Source organism: Molossus molossus, unplaced genomic scaffold (genome assembly GCF_014108415.1).
Source record: "Molossus molossus isolate mMolMol1 unplaced genomic scaffold, mMolMol1.p scaffold_m16_p_5, whole genome shotgun sequence".
NCBI lineage: Eukaryota > Metazoa > Chordata > Mammalia > Chiroptera > Molossidae > Molossus > Molossus molossus.
The window spans coordinates 11,043,588-11,064,134 of record NW_023425388.1 but is presented as its reverse complement, the minus strand read 5'-3'; the positions used below and the strand labels follow the sequence as shown (position 1 = coordinate 11,064,134).

Below are 20,547 nucleotides of genomic sequence, written 5' to 3'. Positions count from 1 at the left end.
TATCTTGCCTATTGTAAATAATGCTGCAATGAACATGGGGGTGTGCACATATTTTTTTCGAGTTCATGTTTTCATTTTCTTTGGATAAATACCCAGAGGTGGAGTTTCTGGATCATACGGCAGTTCTAGTTTTACTTTTTTGAAGAGATTCCATACTGTTTTCCACAGTGGCTGCACCAACTTGCATTCCCACCAACAGGGCACAATAGATCTCTTTTCTCCATGTCCTCACCAACACTTATTTCTCGTCTTTTTGATACTAGCCATCCTAACAGGTATGAGGTGATATCTCAGTGTGGTTTACTTTCACCATTTCTAATTCAACAAGAAGCAAGAGTGTGAAAAGGCATAAGGAAATGCAGAAATACTAAACTAGTTTCGGCCACAGATAGGAAGGCTAAGCCCCTTGAAGCACTTCCAACCAATCTGCCTGCTTTGCACACATATTATATTCTATGACTACAAGACTCAAAGAATAAGTAATTCAGATGATAACTCACTCCCCCTATATAGCCATGTATGAACATTTTTATTTTTGTTAACCTAAGAGGGTTGGGGAAAAGGCTTTAAAAACTTACCAATAAGAATATAAAATGTATCTCCTATAAGTGTTGAGTTAACCAGAACTCCGCCAAGCTTCATGAGGTCACTGTAATAAATGTCGTTGGGCCACTTCACCCGTAAGTTGATGTCCTAGAGGAAAATCTGCATGTTAAACAAGCCATCACAGGACACAAAGTAGCAGGTGAAGTCCTCCAGCTAAAAGGGAGAGGAACAGAATACTCTAGAAAACAGGACATGGGGCCTCACCCCTCTTCTTTTTCAGAATGATAATCCCTTCTTTGGGACAATGCAGTATTAAAGCATTTCTTGGGGCTAGAAGGGTAGAGACCTCAAGAACGTATTTGGCATTAATTCCATCATTCTCCCCAACCTCATCTGTGTTTATCATCCTCAAAAACACTTTCTGAAGATGCCTATCTGGTGAATTAAGTTCATTATCTCAGCATCAACAACCTACCGTGGAGTAGCTGCCACGTGCTAGGAGCAGGGGGCAGGGAGAGGATAAGGCTCTTAGGATTCAGCAACCTCTGCTCGAGAGAGAAGGACGGCCCTGAATGAACCAATATTATGAACAGTAGCTAAATGTGGCTCGAGCACAATGCTGTGCGGATACCAAGGAAGAACTTGTTCCACTGAGTCATACGAGAAGGCCCTAAAGAATGGCTACACTTGGGTAATGAAGTGGATTGATCCTGAAGGGTGTGGCCTGGGCAACTCTGTGCTTGTGCCCCAGTCACAGTGAAACAGTCCAAGGGTGACAGAAACCAAAGCGAGCTGACAGCCCCCAAGCACCATGGGGCTGCCTCTCCCTGCACTGGGGGGCAGGCCCGGCACCAGTCCCTTTCTCGGCACTAGCCATGGCTACCAAACCCCTATGTTGGCAGTATGCCATCTCTGTGGAACAGAGCAGGACACTGAAGCACAAAGAGACTGAGTGGCTTCCTGAGGTCACACCACTAGGATGTAGCAGAGCTGGCTTCAAACCCAGGGCTTTCTGACACCAAGCCCGGTGCTTACTACTATGCTACGCAGCCTATCGCTTCCAAGAGATCCCTTCTCTCCTTCCAACAGGCCTTTCACCCGGCCATTTAGAATGTGCTTCTGTTCAAGCTCACCCACCCAGTAGAGCGTTCTAGGCTGAGAGAAGAAAGGCAGGCGCACAGAACAAATGTATAAATAAAACTCAGGGTGTTCATCCGTAACTGATAAGGAACTTCCTATTTCTTTTCTGTCTAGAGTAGGGTTCTCAGTGGAGGGGAGGGGGGTGAGGCATTCTGCCCCAGAGGACATTGGACAATATGGGGAGACATTTCTGATCATCACAGTTGAGGGAGTCCTACTGTCATCTGGTGGGCAGAGGCCAGACATGCTGCTCCACATCCTATGATGCACAGGATGGCCCCCAACCAAGATGTGGGGGCCCAAACGTTCATGGTGACCAGGTGGAGAAATGCTGGTCTAGAAAATGTGTCATGTGGAGACTGGTCTTGGTCATTCTGGAGATTCCCTTCTTTCTCCTCGCCTGCCTCCCTTGACACTGTGCCCAGCACAGCCCCTGCCAGAGCTCAGACCGCTGCACCTCCCACGGTGGCACTCACTTCTGTGCGGCCCAGCTCTCAGGTGCCTGCGTGACTTCCCATGTTCAGGTCAGCGGAGTTAAGGATGCAGTTCATATAAGGTTGAGCTGATACACAGGTAAACAATGACATCTGTTCCATGATGAAGAGGAGGGCTGCATATGCTTATTTTTCATTGTCTCACTCATTATTCAAATGGCTGCTGTGGCCTCATATATAAAGCACTAGGCTAGGCTCTTAAGGGTCCAAAATGAAGCTAATCCTACATTCAGAGAGCTGGCTACTGTGTAGGAGACAGAACAGGAGAACAAATAACTCTGCTCCAAAGCAATCCGTGGGAGACACTGTAGAAGGGGGTCAGACATTTAAAGTCGGTGTTACAGGAGGGAGAGTTTGTAGACAGAGGTTTTGGGAAACCGCCTTTGAGCTGGGCCCCCAGGATGGTAAGAACCTTCAGAGGAGGAGCAGGAGTGGGGAGAGGGGTGGGGCTGCAGCAGCCCCAGGGGACCTTGGGGATGGATGAAACAGCAGCAGCCAGAGAGGGTTCTGGAAGGAATGGCAAGCATTACAGTGATGCTGCCTCCGGTCCCGGGAGGCTGGGCATGATCTGTGTGCAGACAATGACAGCTGGCTAGGGACAAGTCAGGACCCCAGTGAACGACATAAGAAAGGTGACTTGGGCATATTTCAACCATCCTGTAGCTGTACGGTGCAAATGAATTGGGCTGTGTCAAAAATAAATTCAAGTCCAAACCAAGGGGACATCAGACAGGTGAGGCTGAGCCTGTCAACTGCGGAAACAGAATATGGACTTGGGTGGGGGTTTCTTAAGAAGAACAGGGGGCCCTCCCCCCATGCACTATTGACAGTAAGCTTTCTAGCACCATCCTGTGGCTGCCAGCACCTGGCACAGCCTTTACACACAGCAGGCATTCAAAGAATGCTAAGTTAACAAGTTTGGCTACAAGGTCAAAACTGAAACCATGAAAAATCTGAACAGATCTAGGATCAGTATTTTGCTTATCTTCCTAAGACTGATTAACCTGTTGCTAGCCTTAAAAATCTTCCCCCACCATGACAGAACTTTAGCTTCTACACTGCTTTATTCCAGATGAAATGTCCGGCTCGAGGGCTGCAGGCAGGGCCTGTGGAGGTTTCTGACAGTCTGAGGAGCCCGGGCCCATCCAACAGCAGGGATGCCGAGTCCTGGTCACAAATGTCATGTCTCAGTGTGCACGTTGGTAGCCTGACATGTACCACATCCTTCCCATAGTGACTGTGAGGACATGGCTACAGTGAAGGGAACCTGAGGGCCAGAGGGGAGTTCTGCTTCTCTGCCTAAACATGATGACAGGCCTCCTCTTGAGTCATGAGCTCAGCATCTTGCCTCGGGAATTAACGCAATGAATGTTTTTAGCCTGACATAAATAAGAGCTATAGGTGGGAAGAAGGCATGGGACACCCTCCCCCTTTTTATGGTTATATGAAATTCTTCGTGAAAACTGAGAAGGGGGATATGGTAGGTTGAGGCTGGGTACCGGAGAAAAGGCTTTTTAGTCACTGTGTTAATTGCTTGCTTTTCCTTGTCTTCTTGATCACTGACACCGAAGCATCCAACAGTAGCAACGAAGCAGCACATCTGTCCCTACAGCAGGGAGCAGAGAGTCCCAAACGAACCTGCACGGTGAACCCACACAACTGCAGACCAAGGAGAGCACTGCTGAGCACAGGCTGTGGTAATGGGGCAAGGAAATGAGAAGGATTTTCTGAGTCTATAAAATAAGCCTTTCACCAGAAAATACAAATAGCCCCATCCAGTCCAATGTACTTCATTTAAAAAAAGTCTTGCTCTTACGAGGCCACTTGACAACAGGACAGAGAGGGAACCTTAGGGGAGAAACCCATTTTGGTGAGTCTGAAGCAGCTGTAAAGCCCAATGGTGCTTTTAAAATTCCAGGCACGCTGCTGGCAGCTTTGCAGAGAGCAAGCCAAAGCTCTGCATGCAGCCGACACACAGACACATGCGACAGACAACCCAAGCCAACATCTGCAAACACAGCAGGGATGTGTAGGTGAGGAACCGCACGTACCTGGTACCCAGGGATGGACCTGACCGCCTCTACCACAGCCAGGGACATCAGATGCTGGACAAACGGGATCCTCTGTCCCAGCGGGGATCTCAGTGGAATGGAGACCAGCAGCGTGGAAAGAGCGCATCCCTCTGGGCTCAGCCACGCATTCCTTCCTCGCCCTGGAAGACAGCCCCACCGGCACACTGGCCACTTTGCCACATGAACAGACTCAGATACACATTATGCCAGAAAATGGGCCCGAGGACTCGGAGCCACACACTGAAGACATGTCCCACCTAAACAAACCTGGGCTGCTGGAGATGCTTGGATATTCTGGGGTTAACTCAACAACAGAGAAGCTTTTCAAAATCTGAAGCTCTGTTGCTGAACAAGTTTTCAATAATTAGCAGACTGTTCTGCCTCTGTGAGCATATCACTTATGCTTTGGTGATGCAAAGTCTTATAGTGTTGGAACATCACTATCAATCTAATTCTCAACATACGGTAACGCCAGCGAAACAGAGACGGGGAACCAGACCGAATCTATACCGGTGCAGGAGAGGTTCTGGAAGCTCCTTTTTAGAAGTTATTCTTACTGTGGTAATGGTCACATAACCCTGTGAATATATTAAAAATCACAGAACTGTACACTTTAAATGAGAGAACTGTATGGTATGTGAATTATATCTCACTGTTGTTTTAAAAAAGGAAGCTGGACTTAAAAAATAATTCCTGATATTAACTCTCTGAGTTGTTATTTTTCTTAAAATAGAAGTCAGGAAAAAAATAATCAAAATGGGAGGTATAGCTAATCAAAGTTTTTCTATCTTTTTAAGAATCACCATACTGAGTCCCACAGCTTTTAGTAAAACGACATTTTTTTCCTCTTTATGTTCAAAAGAAATGTTTAAGCTGTGTTGGGTAGCTCTATTGGTTGGAGCATTGTCTTGTACACCAAAAAGGTAGTGGGTTCCATTTCCGATCAGGGCACATACCTGGGTTTCGGGTTCAATCCCCAGTGGGAGCACGTATGGGAGGCAACTGATCAATGTGTTTCTTTCTCCCTTTCTCTCTCTCTCTTTAAAAATCAGTAGAAACATATCTCCGGGTGAGTATTAAAAAAATGAAATGCTTAAGAGAAAGAAGCAGAAAACTGGATGCCTTATTTCTTTGCTCCTTCTGAGAAAGGCATATGAGCGTGAGGGCTAAAAGCACATCTGGGTTAGCCTGGCACTAGCTTGGGGTGGAGACGGAAGGAGCCAGGTGCCTCCTGCATGACCTCTGAACATGGGATCTGCTCTCAACCAGACACAGTGAGTTCTGGGAGGATGTGGGCTCTGGCCCGGGAGGGTCAGCAGGTGGGGAAGCTCTGAGCGCCCTCTGCTTCTCTGTGGGCCCTCTGTGAACGGTGCTGCTCCAGTCCCACTCCATGTGGACTCCAGTGTCAGCTGGGACAGGGGCTGGCAGATGTGAGGCCCGTCCATGTGACACTCAGTATGGACACAGACCCTCACAGAGAACCCTCAGGAAAATAACTGTCTCTATAACATAGTTATGAGTAGCAAACTGCAATGCCTAGAATGTATCAGAAAAAAAGATTTATAAAATGTAGGTAACTGAATGTTAAAACCATCACAGGCAGATGTCAAGTGATTACTAAACATCTCAGTTTGAGAGAATGCTTTAATTCTGCTAAGGCTCAATCTTCTGATCAATTCTACCCCCTCTTCCTCCATTTAACCTGCAGGGTGGGTGGGGGTGTGGGGCCTGAAAACAAAGGACTTCTAACTGGAGTCACCTCAAGGATCAGCACACTCAATCAATCAGCTCTCTGGCCACGAGAGTCACAGATTTCAGAAAACAGACACAACAGAAACGATAACAAAAGATGACTGACCTTTGCCCTGTGTTTGGCGGACTGCGATGGCTATTAAACCCATTTCCTGTGGCATCTCAAACATCAACCTGCAAATGGTGGGAAAGACTGGTCAGCCAGAACAGAGACATGGGTGGAAGATCCTTCAGTGCAAAGTGGGGGACACTGTTTACATTCATTTGTGAACATGTGGGTGAGAAAGGGCCACCTTCTGAATCAAGGGATCGCACCCCTCTCCCAGCCTCTAGGAAGACAGGCGGGGGAGGCATGTGTACCGGCCTGAGCTGCTATCCAGTTTATTTAAGATAATGTTAGACTATATTTCTTTGGAATATCCCATCAAGTTCTTTCTGATGTGGCGTCCCTTCTTCGAGTGACAACTAACAATTCCTGACATTTGTTTCTACTTATAGTGCGTTTCTGTTCGAACCCTAGAACATAATCATAACAGAAGTTTCTGATTATTCAGAAAACCAATATGGTGGCAGTAAAGCCGTTTAAAAGATACACTCTCCCCTGAGAACTAATTATGTTTTAACTATAGTAAATAAATCTACACCTTCTGAGAACTCGGGAGAACCTTGGATCACTTTAGGCTTGAGTTCTGCTTTTAAAATGGTTTCATTTAAAAGAATACAAACTTCCCTTCAGGGGATAGGTAGAAAAGTATACTGTATCTCCACCAAACGAGGCAACAGTAACTTTTTTTCTGAAAAGGAAAGGGGAAAAAAAAAAAAAAAAAAAAAACCCTCACTCTGTGAATTTCCTCCCAGCTCGGTCTACGTATGTTAACTCTGTGTTAGGATGGTTTTCCTCTGTGCTCCCAGAGGTTGCTGGCCAGGTACTGAGCAGGCACAGTTCATGGTAGCATTTATTAAACAAAGCAAAAATCAGGTTTGCCCACTGTCAGGGCAGCTGTTGGGGCCTCTCTGAAATACTTTTTCAGGGAGGGAAGAGGCAAGGGCACAGATAACAGAGAGATGGTATTTTATATAAACATAAAGTTTTCCATAATAGTTTCCAGGGTTCCACAGCACCCCCATGCCAAGGAGAAAGGGCTCTAAAGTCTACCCTCTGAGTAGCTCTTCATCCTCTCCTCTGGGCTCAAGGAACAGGGGGAAACTTTACAAATAGTAAGAGGAGAAAAATACTTAAAAGCAGAGAAAAACAACGCAGTGTCTCTGTGCACCCCTGGCTTGCAGAGCTGTGCATCGACCAGTGTGTGCAGGCCCCGGGAGGAGGAGCCCAGAGACCCCTTTTCTTGCTAAAAGAGCCAGCCGGTCCTGTCCGGTAGGAGACCGGCTGGGCCACAGACACAGGGCATTCCCAGCGAGACGGCCACATGCTGCCCGCATGCCAGGCCCACTTCCATCTCCCGTGAAATACAGTTCCAGAGGTATTTCTCTTGGACACCATGAATAACCCATTGAGATCAACGGTGCCTAGACACTGTCGGGCTCCAAGAAAGCGTCCTTTTCTTGTGTTGGACCAACAGAAAGGCCTAAGAAGGAAGCTTTGTCCCTGCAGGGAGGTAAATTGTCTCCCAGGCACCTCTGCTGTTCAGAGGGCCCGGCAGCTCTTCACCTGGGCAAGGCTGTGGGCTCTTGGGGAGGGGATAACAAACCTCCACAGGAAGGGGGTGACTTAGCACACCGTGAACAGACTGCAGAGGCTCTTTCCGTGCCAGGCGATCTAAGGTGCTCTTTAAACAGACATCAGACAGTCATGTGCTATAGCCAGCGACAGTGATGGTGGAACTGGGGGCAGGGGCGGGGGATATCCAGAAACCAAACACAGACTTCTAGAACAAAGAGAAATGATGAAGGGAACATATGCACTAAACTGCTGGAGGTTTGGCAGCAGTTAACAGGGCATATTGATGAGAAGACTGGGTTTGTGGCGCTGAAGGCCAAGAGGAAACTGTGAGGAGGGAGACGAACGGGGAAGGGGGCAACGCTGAACCGGAGACAACTGGAGGCCGCCAGATTTATTTGTGCATCTGAGATAACTCTGGGGGCCAAACCGCACAGCCACAGGCAACAAAGAAGCATTTATGAACTTTGAAATTGTGCATCTCTCCAAATGAAGTCGCTAGAGTTTGCTTTAGCAGCAAGGAGGTACCATAAATGTATTTCCATCCTGACTTGATGATATTCTACAAAAGGAAACAGAAAAAGGAAAAATAGGAGGGCGTACCATAGTGATTACGGCCTTGCCTCTGTATATTTTCTTTCCTTGTTGGCAAAGGCTGTGGAGTAAAAGGATTTTGTGAGTGGCAGCCAAGTGCATTCACACCAACCGGGCGTGCAAGGAAAGCATTCTGTTTTTGCCTGAAACATCCAGAGACCCATAAGGGTCCCTCTGTAAACAGGACAGTGTCCTGGACACTCAGGTTCCTAAGAATATCACAGCACCTACGGGGAGCTCTGCCAATGGGAGTATCCTAAATTTCATGTGGTCATTGGAATAAAGCTTCAATAACTAAAACTAACCTAGAAGACAGGCCAGTATGAATTAGTGAAAATTCTAAAGGAATAAAAATTTAAATTTAGACCCAGTCAATCCACTTTGGGGATTTGAACCTAAGGAAATAATAGTCCACATTTACCACAGTGCTATATGGGTAAAAATTTGTAAATAACCTAAGTATTCAGTAGGGGAATACATTATTATGGTACATGAAGCCAGTGGAATAATTTACAGTCAATAAAAACATAGTTATGAAGACTGTAGCAACACGGATGAAATGCTTGCAACAGAATGTTAAATTACAAAAGCAGAATACAAAAACTATTTACTTTTATTCCAACTCTGAAAAAAATCATACAAAAGGGAGAGAGTGAGATTTGATAAAAATCTTTTGTTTTTTATTTTTAAACCTTTCTTTAACATGATTAGTTACCTTTAAAATTATTTTGAAAAGTTTTGAGGGGAAAGCAGGATTTTTATGTTCAGATATAATATTTGTAATTAATTGTTCATAAATATTTCTAAGAATAGGACTTAAAGATCTGCTTTAAAAATAAATAAGACAATAACAGTTATCTGTAGCCCCTTTTTATTATAACCAATGAGCAAGAGCTTATATAATAATTATAACGAGCAGAAATGCGTAAAGCCAGTCTTTTCGTATGCAGTGAGCGCCTTAAACATTTTTATGCCTTCTGACTTGGTGAGTGTACTTCTATGATTAAAGCCTAAAAAGTATTTGAACAGGGAAACAAAAGAATTTGGGGACACAATTATTCATCACAGCATTACATGGTGAAATATCAGAAACAATACCAACAGTCCATGACAGAGGAGTGAAAAAAAAAATCGCAGTAGCCCACATGAAAGAGTATCACCTCAGCACCCGTAATGTGGGCAAATGCCCACTGGACACCATGAGGTGATTTAATCAGCACGAATTCAATGATGTTTTAAGATATACTTTTTAAATTATTAGGAAGTATAACAAAATGTTAATTGTGATTATTTTACGGAGTATAATTATTTGAAAAATATAGACATGTACAAAGCAGAAAATAAGCCATCCTTAGACATCATTCTTGAAAATTTACCACCCAGAGATTACACAGAACATAAAGAAGACATTAAAATCATAAAATTCTGTCTTCACCTTCTGGAGATACTCACTGTCATTATCTCTTCTTCTTACTAAAAGTATATATTCTTTTAGACTTCTTCTCCAGTAAGGAAAACAAGAGGTATATTTTATAAAAGGCATTTCTGACAATTAGAAAATGTTCTTATTTGAGGTATTAAAATGATGTTGTCGATACACAGTTACGGACATTCTCATTACATTAATAATGAAAAAGAAAGGCTTAAAAACAGCATCACTGGTCTCATTTATGTCCATGTATTGCTATGTGCATTGATAGAAGAGTCCAGGACATGTACTAGTAGCTGTTAACTCCAGGACGAGGAGGCACAATTATATAATTTCAGCATCTTTTGTGTTGTTCTGTGGGATCTCCGGGTGGTAGAATTTCAAGTGTTTTTTATTATCTTCTTTATACTTTTCTGAATTTTCCAATATTCCTACATTTGGAGTACATCCATTTTATAACCAGGGAATATGCTATTAACAAAAAGAGTTATGTAAACCCAGCTTTTCTTCAAGTAGGTTATGCATGCATCCGCCAGCTCACTAGTTGGTGAACAATCTCCTCCTTTCTGAGAGATCACAGACTCACAATGTGAAAGCCACCAACTGTCTGAGCTTTCACAAGCTCACGGCATGCATCCTCCTTACCTCCCGCGACGCACATGTGGCCATGCCTGTGCCTTGCTCTGGATGCCTGGTGGAGCACGTGGCCTGTGCAAAGGTGGCAGGCTGAGTCCCAGTTACGTCCTTGCCCAGATGCCTCTGGGCTGGGAGATAGCCTGCACACGGCTGCGGGCATCTTATTTTAGTTTTTGTGAGCCTATGGTCTCTGCTTCAAATACCTAGCCCTGCCAGCCCTGTGTTCTCAGCCCCAAAGCAGCTGTTGATAATATGCAAATGAGCAAATACGGCTGTGTTTCAGCAGAAGTGTACAGACACAGAAATTTCCATTTCGTTTATGTTCATGTGTCACAATACAGTATTTTAAAAAATTACTAGACTTTACTTTTTTTAACTTTAGGTTTATAGAAAAACTGAGCAAAATGTACAGAGTTCCCTTCTCCATACAACCCATCAATGCCCCCTCAGTCTCCCTATTATTAACACCTCATATGAGCGAGGTACGTTTGTTATAACTGGTGAGCCAATATTTGTTCAATACTCACACAAAAAGTGGTGACTTAACTCCGACACGCCTGGTTAAGGTGCTGTGTGCCAGGTTTTTGCACTGTGAAGTTACTGTTTTTCCATTGTAATTAATACATACTTGTAGAAAGATAAATATGTTTATCATATAACTTAATCTACTGGTTTCAGCATCTGTGAATGAGTCTTGCTTGACTCAATTATTTATTTGATGATTGTCAAACTGATTTTCTGATTCCATCATTTCTTTCATATTTACTTGTTGGGATACTACCGTGAGGGCTTTTTCTTCTCCCTCACTTATTTATCTTTCTTTCTATCTATCTATCTATCTATCTATCTATCTATCTATCTATCTATCTATCATCTATCTATTTATTTATTTATTTATTTATATCAGAGTAGACTTAGGGCTTCTTACTCAACAGGTTATATACTTTCTTATCATTATTTAGTTTGAAGCTCAATTGCCCAGATTCGGCCAGTGGAAGCTCCTTCAAGCTGGTTCCTATTTCCTGCTGAGACGTCTCTGTCATCTTCCAGCATTTCCTTACTTTCTGGCATAAGAGGTTCCAGGCTCCTTTTGAACTTTCACAGCCCAGCCCTGGAATCAGCCATGTATGCAAGGAGAGTTGGCTCCTTTTAGTGGAGAATGGCATTTATAAAACAAAGCTGGGTGCTGGGAAATAGCTAGAAGGTGTTTTCCTTCCTTCCTTCTTCCCTTTCTCCCTCCCTCCCATTCATATCCCCATCCACCTACCTTAAAAACCATGAGTTCACTGAAAACTCCAATTCCAATCCAACACAAGGGTTCACTCTAGTCTCCCCTTTCTATATTTGTAACTTCCTTCTCCAATAATGAGAAATCTGGCTCCCATTATCTCAAATGTATTTACTTATTTGCTCAACACTGCAATACACAGAAAGTGGTTTCAGAATTGCTGACCCGTGCTACTGTAAAAAACAAACCAACTAGGGTTCAATATTTATGTACAGTTCTTTTTGTCTTTAGCCTGAGGGGATATAGTAAATATTATGTTTAAAAGTTCCTTGGGCTTGTTCCTTTTTCTTTCACTTTAGTGTGGTTATGTTATTCATGTGAATTAAGGTTAGGCATAATTGTACTTCTGTATTCTATTATAGGGTCGCACTCCAATCCTGTTTCTTTCCCATTTTTAACTTGTTTCCAAGGGTCAGAACTAGATAGAAAAGCATCCTCTGAGAAGTGTCCCGTCCCCACTCACCCCTCCCACCTAATCTCCCCTTGCTCTACTCTCCGTAAATAACAATTCAAATCATCTCACCAGTTGCTGGTTTATTCTTCCTGATTCTTTCTGCATAAATGAACAGAAACATGGGTATTTTCTTATTTCCCTTTCTTCCAGAGAGAAAGTTACCATTTTGTAGATACCCCTTTGCTTTTTGCTTTTTTTTTTTTTTTTTTTAATTTATGGGAGGGAGGGAGAGAGAGAAAGAGAGAAACATCGAGGAGAGAGAACATCGATCAGCTGTCTCCTACTCGCCTCCCACTGGGAATTGGGCCCACAACCTGGGCGTGTGCCCTGACTGGGAACCGAACTGGCAACCTCATGGTGCATGGGTCGATGCTCAACCACTGAGCCACACCGGCTGGGTGCTTTTTGATATGTTTAGTTTTGTTCTTTTCACTTAGTATAACCTGGCAACATTCTCTATAAGTTCATCCTCATTCTTTTCTACAGCTGAGTAATAACCCATTGTGTGAATGTAGTGTAGTTTATTCAACCACTCTCCAATGTATTGGCATTTAGGTGGTGTCCAAATTGATAACACAATGAATCCCTTGTTGACATGTATTTTTGTATTGTTGAAAGTGTATCCTCAGGGCAAATTCTAAAAGTGGGATGCCGAGTCAGAAGGAAAATGTATATACTACGTAGCTTCTTTCTTTCTTTTATTTTATTTTTTTAATCCTCACCCGAGGACATTTTTCCATTTTTTGTTCAGGTAGAGTGGGAGGGAGAGAGAGGACCAGAGAGAGAGAGAGAAACATCGATGTGAAAGGAACACATCGAGTGGCTGCCACCTGCACGACTGACCAGAGCCGGGGACAAACTGCAACCGAGGTACATGCCCTTAGCGGGAACCGAATCCAGGTCTCTCAGGACCGCAGGCCAATGCTTTAACCGCTGAGCCAAACCAGCCAGGGCCGTAGCTTCTTTAGATACTGCCAGATGCCCCTCCATCACTAATGAACCAGCAACGTGTGTCTCCACATAGCCTCACCAACAGAGCATGATGTCACACTTTCCAGCTTTTGCCAATTCGATATGTGAGAGATGGTAGGTACTTCAGTGTAGTTGTAGTTTGCCTTTGTCTTATATGTGAGGTTTCAAATGTTTAAAGGTATATATATAGTGTGTGTGAATTGCCTATTCATGCATTTTTGACAATTTTTAAAGTTCCTTATATAGTGGGGAATATTAGTGCTTCATCTGTGTTATCTTGTCAGTATTTCCTCTCAGTTTGTTGTTTTGTACCATGCAAGAGTTTTTTATTTTTTATTTTTATGGTCAAATGTACCAATCTCCCTCTTTTTTTTTTTTTTATCCTCACCCGGGGATATTTTTCCATTTTTTGTACAGATAGAGTGGGAGGGAGAGAGAGTGAGAAACATCGACGTGAAGGGACACATCGAGTGGCTGCCACCCGCACGACCAACCAGGGCCGGGGACCAACTGCAACCGAAGTACGTGCCCTTAGCGGGAACCGAACCCGGGTCTCTCCGGACCGCAGGCCGACGCTCTAACCGCTGAGCCAAACTGGCCAGGGCCAATCTCCCTCTTTTTTAAAAAAATCCTCACCCAAGGATATTTTTCCATTTATCCTCAGATAAATGGGGGAGAGAGAGAGAGAAACATCAATGTGAGAGAGACACATCGACTGGTTGCCTCCCGCACAACCCTGACCAGGGCAAGGGACTGAACCGCAACCAAGGTACGTGCCCTTGACCAGAATCGAACCCAAGACTCTTTGGTCTTTGGGCCGATGCTCAAACTGCTGAGCTAAACCAGCCAGGGCAACCAATCTCTTTTTTAACTGCCTCTTGTTTTGGGGTCCTCACAGCCTTTCCCTGTGCCCATGTTACATGGGAATTCATTCACTTGCTTCCAGTACTTAAAGGACTTCACTTTTTAAAAATGTTCTTATTGATTTTAAACAGACAGAAAGAGAGAGAGGGAGAGACAGATAGAAACACTGATGAGAGAGAAACATCAACATCAATTGGCTGACTCCTGCATACTCCCTGCTGAGCATTGAGCCCACAACCTGGGCATGTGCCCTGACCAGGAATCAAACCAGTGACCACTTGATGCATGGGGTCGATGCTCAATCACTGAGCCACACTGCCTGGGCTGAGGGCTTCACTTTTCAAATTTAGAAACCTGATGCATTTGGTGTTTTTCTTATGTATGGTAAAAGGTAGGGATCTGATTTTATCTTTTTTCCCAAATGCCTATGAAATCATCCCAGGACTATCTGCTAAAACTTTCTAAATGTACTAAATTTCTATATGTAGTTGGGTCTGTTTCTAAACTTCCTATTCCTTTCTGCTGGTCTCCCCATTTATTCATGTGCCAGTTTGACACTGTTTTAATTACAGATGCTTTAATGTGTTTTAAATCTAGCAAGGCTATACCACCTCATGGCTTTTCTTTTCCATTGTGTTCCTAGCTATTCTTGCATGTTTAATTTTCAAATGAACTTTATAGCACCTACCTGTCTAGCTGAATGGTAAAAACAAAATAAACAAAAAATAATACCTTAATGGCATTTTGGTACAAATGTGTTTAATTTGTGAGTTAACTTGGGGAGAACTGATATCTCTGTGATGCTGAGTTGTCCCATCTATGAGCAAGGGATGTCTTACACTTTTTCAAGTTTACTTTTGTGTCTTTCAGATGTGTTTTAAAGTCATCTTGTAAATTTTGCACATTTTTTTGTTATAGTCATTCTTAGGTATTTATCTTATTATTGCTATTGTAAATGCGTACCATCATAGCCTTTATCGGTTAATCTATGTGTATACGAAGACTATAGATTTCTGTATGTTAATCAAATATCATGCTCCCTCACTAATCCTTTTATTGCATGAATTAAAGGATCAATGATTCTCCAAGGTTTCTCATGTTTACCATCATATCATCTGCAAATAGATAAAGTTTTTCTTCCTTTTCAATCATGCCTCTAATTCACTCTTCTTATCTATTTGGATTGGCTAATACCTTCAGAGCAATGTTAAGTAGAAGTGGAGATAGTGGGCATCCTTGCCTTGTTTCTGATCTTAGTGGAACCCTTACTTTTTAGGGTTTTCCCACTAAGTAAAATGGTATCTTTAGGATGCATACACAATCATATTAAGAAAATACCCATTAATTCCCATTTTTGAAATGTATTTATCAAGATGTTGAATTTTATAAAATGCTTTTTTAGCATCCCTTTCCCTCCCCCCCCCCACCACTCTTCACTACTGCCTCAATATGACAGGCTTCCAACAATGAGTACACCAGCCAACACAGCACCATTTCCCACTCACTTTAAGATTACTCCAAGGCCTTGTGAACCAATTAATCAATAAGCCATGGATCTTCAACTATAGGTAATAATGGGATCTTCAGGTATTCAGAAAGTACCACAGGTTCTAGACTGCATATAGCCCAATAGTTACATTTACTGAGCATCGAACCATGTGCTGGGCCCTTGGTATGAGTGATTTTCTCACTTAAACACAATAGCGACTCTTGTGATGGTCATTGCCATGTAGTCTCATTTTACTGACGAGGAAGTGGGGGCTACATGGCTCACAGAAACTGGCCATGTCCCAGCACAGCTAACCAGGGTTGCCTGGCTCCGAGGCCCACTCCCTGAGTCACTATCTCTTTACCAAAACAAAGTCTGAAGGTAAACATGCTACTAATCTCTTAACATGCATTTTCCAGTTGTAGAAGTTTGATGGTCCTGGGGGTTATACATTTTCTGGAAAGTTATGAAAATGTAGACCCAAAGAGTAAAATCAAACTGGGTGAGGTTCTTGCAGTTTTTAAGAACTGAAATAGAGTCATCTTAAATTTTTAAACATTAGACACTACATTTGTGCCCTGCCTTTTGTGTGTGAGTAGGTGTTTTTCCTGCTCTCCACATGTTTTTGTTTCAAATATGCCCATCTTTCCTCACCAAATTTACATAAAATACTACAATAAGCAGTTTCTTTACCTACAGAGTTAAGGGGCTGCTGAAATATCTGGGCAGACAAAGCAACATGAAGGTAATGAATTTCTTCCCCTAGAAAGGGAAGCTCCACCCTACCACTCAGGCCCTGACTGGGCCCTTTTTCCCACCCCAATACCATCGCTGCTCAAGAGTAATTATGAGGAAGAATGTCCTGCCCCTGCCAGCTGGCCTCATAACCAATGCTTCTTTCACCAGCTTGTTGCCCTGGATATCACCCTTCTTCCTTCCCTCTCATGGCTCAGACCTCTCTCCAGAGCCTTCCTCGAACCCCGCCCTGCCAGGGATCCAGCAGCCTGCCAGAGCTTGTTGGACCAGAAAAAGCTTAGCACCAGCTTAACCCTTCACTTAATGGGACAAGGGGCCTCTTTCTTTCACACAGGGCTTTGCTGCATGATATGCTGGGTTTATGGGCCCCATAACTAAACGTGATTCAGAATCCAACTCTATCACAGGTTTACATTCAAATGGTCATTCTCCAATCACCCTTTCCAGTTCCATTTTCTACCCTGCTCTGTTGCCCCTTGAGGCTGGCCTCTGGTTGGGCTTCATGCCTGCAGGACATTTTGTATCCTGCTCCCTTACCAAATTCTTTTGTTTCAGTTATTTTCACCTAGGCACACTATCATATCAACTGCAGGTAGAGACAGCTTTATTTCTATTTCAATGTGTATGTCTCTAATTGACTTCTCTTGTCTACTTAAAATGGCTGATATCTCTAAGATGATGCTATATAGATATGGAGAGGGCATCCTGGCCTTGTTCCCGGTCTTTGTGGAAATGCTCGTAGGGTGTCCCCATTAAGTGGCACACTAGCTTTAGGACTCAGTGGGATCTCCTAACCCTGGGCCTGTCTCTATGCTCACTGATTCTCCAAGGGGCTCTGGGAAATACTATTTCCCCTGTTGTCCCTTTAGGCCCAGGATGGGGAAGGGGAAGAGCAGGGAAAAGGATTCCTTCTGTGGAGACTCCTCCACCCCATGTAGGGTTTTGTCACACTGCCCTCACCCGTAAGCTTTCTCTTCTTCTCAGTGGATGCTGTTTGTGGCCTACTGACTGCAGGTACCAACCATGTGCCCACTGCAGTATCCTCACCCCTATTTCAACAGGACACTTGTGCATGGAGATGACAATGAACACAGATGAAAAGTTAGTTTTTCCTGGGCATTCCTGAAACATTTCTCTCCTGGGATCTTTGTCTCCATCCTGCCTTTTCCTGCCCCTTTAAAAAAAAGTGCTTCCCATTTGTTAATTTTTGCGTTTTTATTGCTCTTTTATTTTGCTTGACATTTTAAAATCAATCTTCTGTATATGTTTATATATGCTTTTCTATTTAAACTATGTTTTAAATCTAAAAAACATAGTACCATACCGCCAAAGGTGTCAGGAAACACGCTCAAATAAGGACAGGCTCCAAAGATCGCTCTGCCAACAAAATGCCAGTAAAATCTGAAACCCGGGTTCAGACACACTGGGAATGTTCCAAAGTTTAAAACTTACAGAACTTCTTTATTCCAGTAAATCAGCTTCCCTGCGAATACCATCAAAATCCCGTTTTAATGAGTGAGGGAATATCAGAGGAAGGGGTGGAGAAGGAAAGGATTTGGACGAGTACAAAATTTAATTTAAAAACTATTATGAGAAGTTTAATTTCCCCCTCCCCCAACCAAATACATAAATCTTTTCCATGGGTTTTCTTTGTTTCATTTTTCTTTAAAAAAAAATTTTTTTAAAGGCATCCTGAACCATCTCAAACAATGATAGAGTAAGTCATGGGGGATAGTTTTTAATGACAAACATTTATACACTGAGTCTTATTCATTAAAATGCCATGTTAGCTATAGGGGAGAACGCAAACAAATCTTAAGGAATGTCGAATCCTCACTGAACGTTTGAACGTTTAATCAAACCAGGAGAAGAGACGTCGACAAGAAGGATGATCAGCAACACAAAGCCAAGGGGGCCACTTCAGACTTAGCGACAATAAGATGGGTCACAGCAAACCCTAAACTACCTTTAAAGAAGTGAATACCTGTGGAAGTAAGCTCCCTTTGCTAATAATTTCCGCTATATATACAGCATTGCATTCAGCCACGTTTTGGAGCTGGAACATATTGGGGCCAAGAAGTACTAAACAGATCCTGGGAGTGGAGACTGCTCAGATTTTTCAATTGGTGGTACATGTGTGCCTACATGTGCACATGCATGCATGTGTGCATATGTAGATGTGTGCACGTGTACATGTTGGTTCGCCTGGGACACAGTCACTTCCACTGTAAGTCCTGTGTGACTCAGTTTTGGATGCTTTTCCAAGAGCGTCCCCCAGGGCCACGGTGGGAGAAGCACTACTTCAACTTTTCCAGGAAGTTGGCAATTCAGCACCTATCTTTTGGGGAGTGTGATGCCCCTCCAGCTCCAGAACCACCACCATTCAGCAGGTACGTGCTCCATTCAGAATGAGGGGCTGCTGGCTCGGGATCCCCCGCCGCAGCCAGGGCTCGCAGAACACCCAGCACAGGCACTCCGCTGGGGGGTCCCTCTGAGGGTCACCTGCTTATGCTGAGCCCCAGTCTTCTTGTAGATAAAGCTGGACCCCACCCCTTAATCTCAATGGGCCTTGTGAGAAGTAAATGTGTCACTGTGCATGGACACCCTGAGCAGAGCACCTGGCATACTGTGGGAATGTAGTTAACATCAGCTCTTCTTCCCTCCAATGTGACGGAAGGAATGGAGGCCCCATGACAGTACCTATTCTAGGAGAGGAGGCAGCTCCTGAATTCCAAATTCAGCCATTTTACAACAGGGCATCCTTGTCAGAGGTCCTCTGCCACAGAAGATTCTGGAAAAAGAGGAGTCATCTCATCTCCCCAACCTACCTCACATGCCGGTGAGGAAGATGAAGAGAAAAGACCTGAGAATACACTGGTCAAGCTACCGAGTACTTTGTTCATGTGATGGTGGTTATCTCCTGGCAGATGAATGCCCAGTGCTGACACCAGACCGGAAGCTGCCTCTGCCTTGGCCCATCCGGAGGGTGGTCAGGGAGACATTGCTGTCTTGTGTTTATCTCTTTTGCTTGTCACCCCTCTGGGTGGTTCCAGTCTAATCATATGTTTCTTCCATTTCCACGTTGTTCGATTCCATCAGCTTCCTCAAGCCTCTAGAAAATTGTTCAGTGACCACTCCCCAGAAAAGATAAAACCGTGGTGCATCCTGGAGACGACACTGTGTCTTCCTGGAGCCATGCTGTGCACACATCCCTTAGAAGCATCCTGCAGAACCCCGAGGAATGCACACAACTGGCAGAAGTGAGGAGCAGAACTCACTGCCACATGCAGTGCGCTGGGTCCACGGTGAAGCTGGGCTGGGCACGGCCCGCGCGGAGCAGAACGGCACAGCACAGCCACCCTCTGTCAGCAGAGGGGACCTGAGTGGACTCTGCCGCAGAATGTGGGGACTGACACACCTCTAGACCTACTGCTAAACGCTGTCCCAGAGAATGACCCTTATAAAGCCAAGAATAGTAAACGGAGCTTAACATTCTAATGAAATCGAGATTGCCGGGTGTGCTTTCACAAAATGAAACTGCCTGGAACTTCTCATAACGCTTTTTACGATAAACATTAAAATACAAGGAGGAACATGAAAGCTCCTGCCACAGACCTGGTCTGTAATGAGGGGAGCGAAGAGGACGTGTGGGCGGGGTCTGCTAGAGAGGCTCATGCGCTGCCTTCCAGTTGGAGATTATTACAGAAAATGAGTGTGTTATTAAAAGGATCCTGAAGTTATAAAAACTCAAAGGAATTTTTAGTGAGGATAAATAACTTCTGTGGTAAAGATGAATAACTCATTATTGTAATACGCTGGAGCCCATAGTGCCATCACCCCATATCCCACAGACTGGGGTGCAGTCATATGCCAGAGCTCTGTAACTGCCAGTAGTTAGATTTTGTTGGTTTTGTAGGGTTTTTTTTTTTTTTAAGATCAGAAACACATTCTTTGATTTAGAATGTTCTAGTAGGTATGAGAGAGTCCTTCCAGTTAGTCAATGAGTATCTTCATTATCCTATTAGAAAAAGGCAACAAAATGACCATCTGCCTAGCAAGCCATCTGATGTAATTTGTTCTTACTTCTTAAATACTACACACCACCTCATACACCTAATATCACAAGAAGAACAGAATCATGGAATCAGACAACTCTAGTCTAATGTGGAAAATTACTTAATTTTCTACTTCCCTCAAATGCGTTCAGTTAATGAAAATTGTGCTATAGTATGACTTCAGGCTTGAACCCAAGTAATTTAAACATTTTTCCTATAATTGTTTGTGTGCACAAACAAAGGAGATTTCAGTTTACTCTGCCCACAGTCATGGATTTTAGATTAGTGAAGGCCAAAATAACATTTCCTTTACCTCAGTCAGAAGTAT

The 20,547-nt window shown here is 43.7% G+C and overlaps 1 protein-coding gene across 8 annotated transcripts in view; it reads right to left on the bottom strand.

Annotated features, from left to right (window-relative positions):
* Nucleotides 1-20,547, bottom strand: part of HLCS (holocarboxylase synthetase) — a 197,866-nt gene that overhangs the window by 7,174 nt on the left and 170,145 nt on the right. For all 8 annotated transcript variants that reach the window (XM_036243011.1, XM_036243010.1, XM_036243008.1 and 5 more), the window contains 3 exons: nucleotides 6,111-6,178; nucleotides 4,232-4,392; nucleotides 579-693 (listed from right to left, as the gene is read on the bottom strand). In XM_036243011.1, coding sequence (XP_036098904.1) covers nucleotides 579-693; nucleotides 4,232-4,392; nucleotides 6,111-6,178 — 344 coding nt within the window. The remainder of the gene's footprint in view (nucleotides 1-578; nucleotides 694-4,231; nucleotides 4,393-6,110; nucleotides 6,179-20,547) is intronic.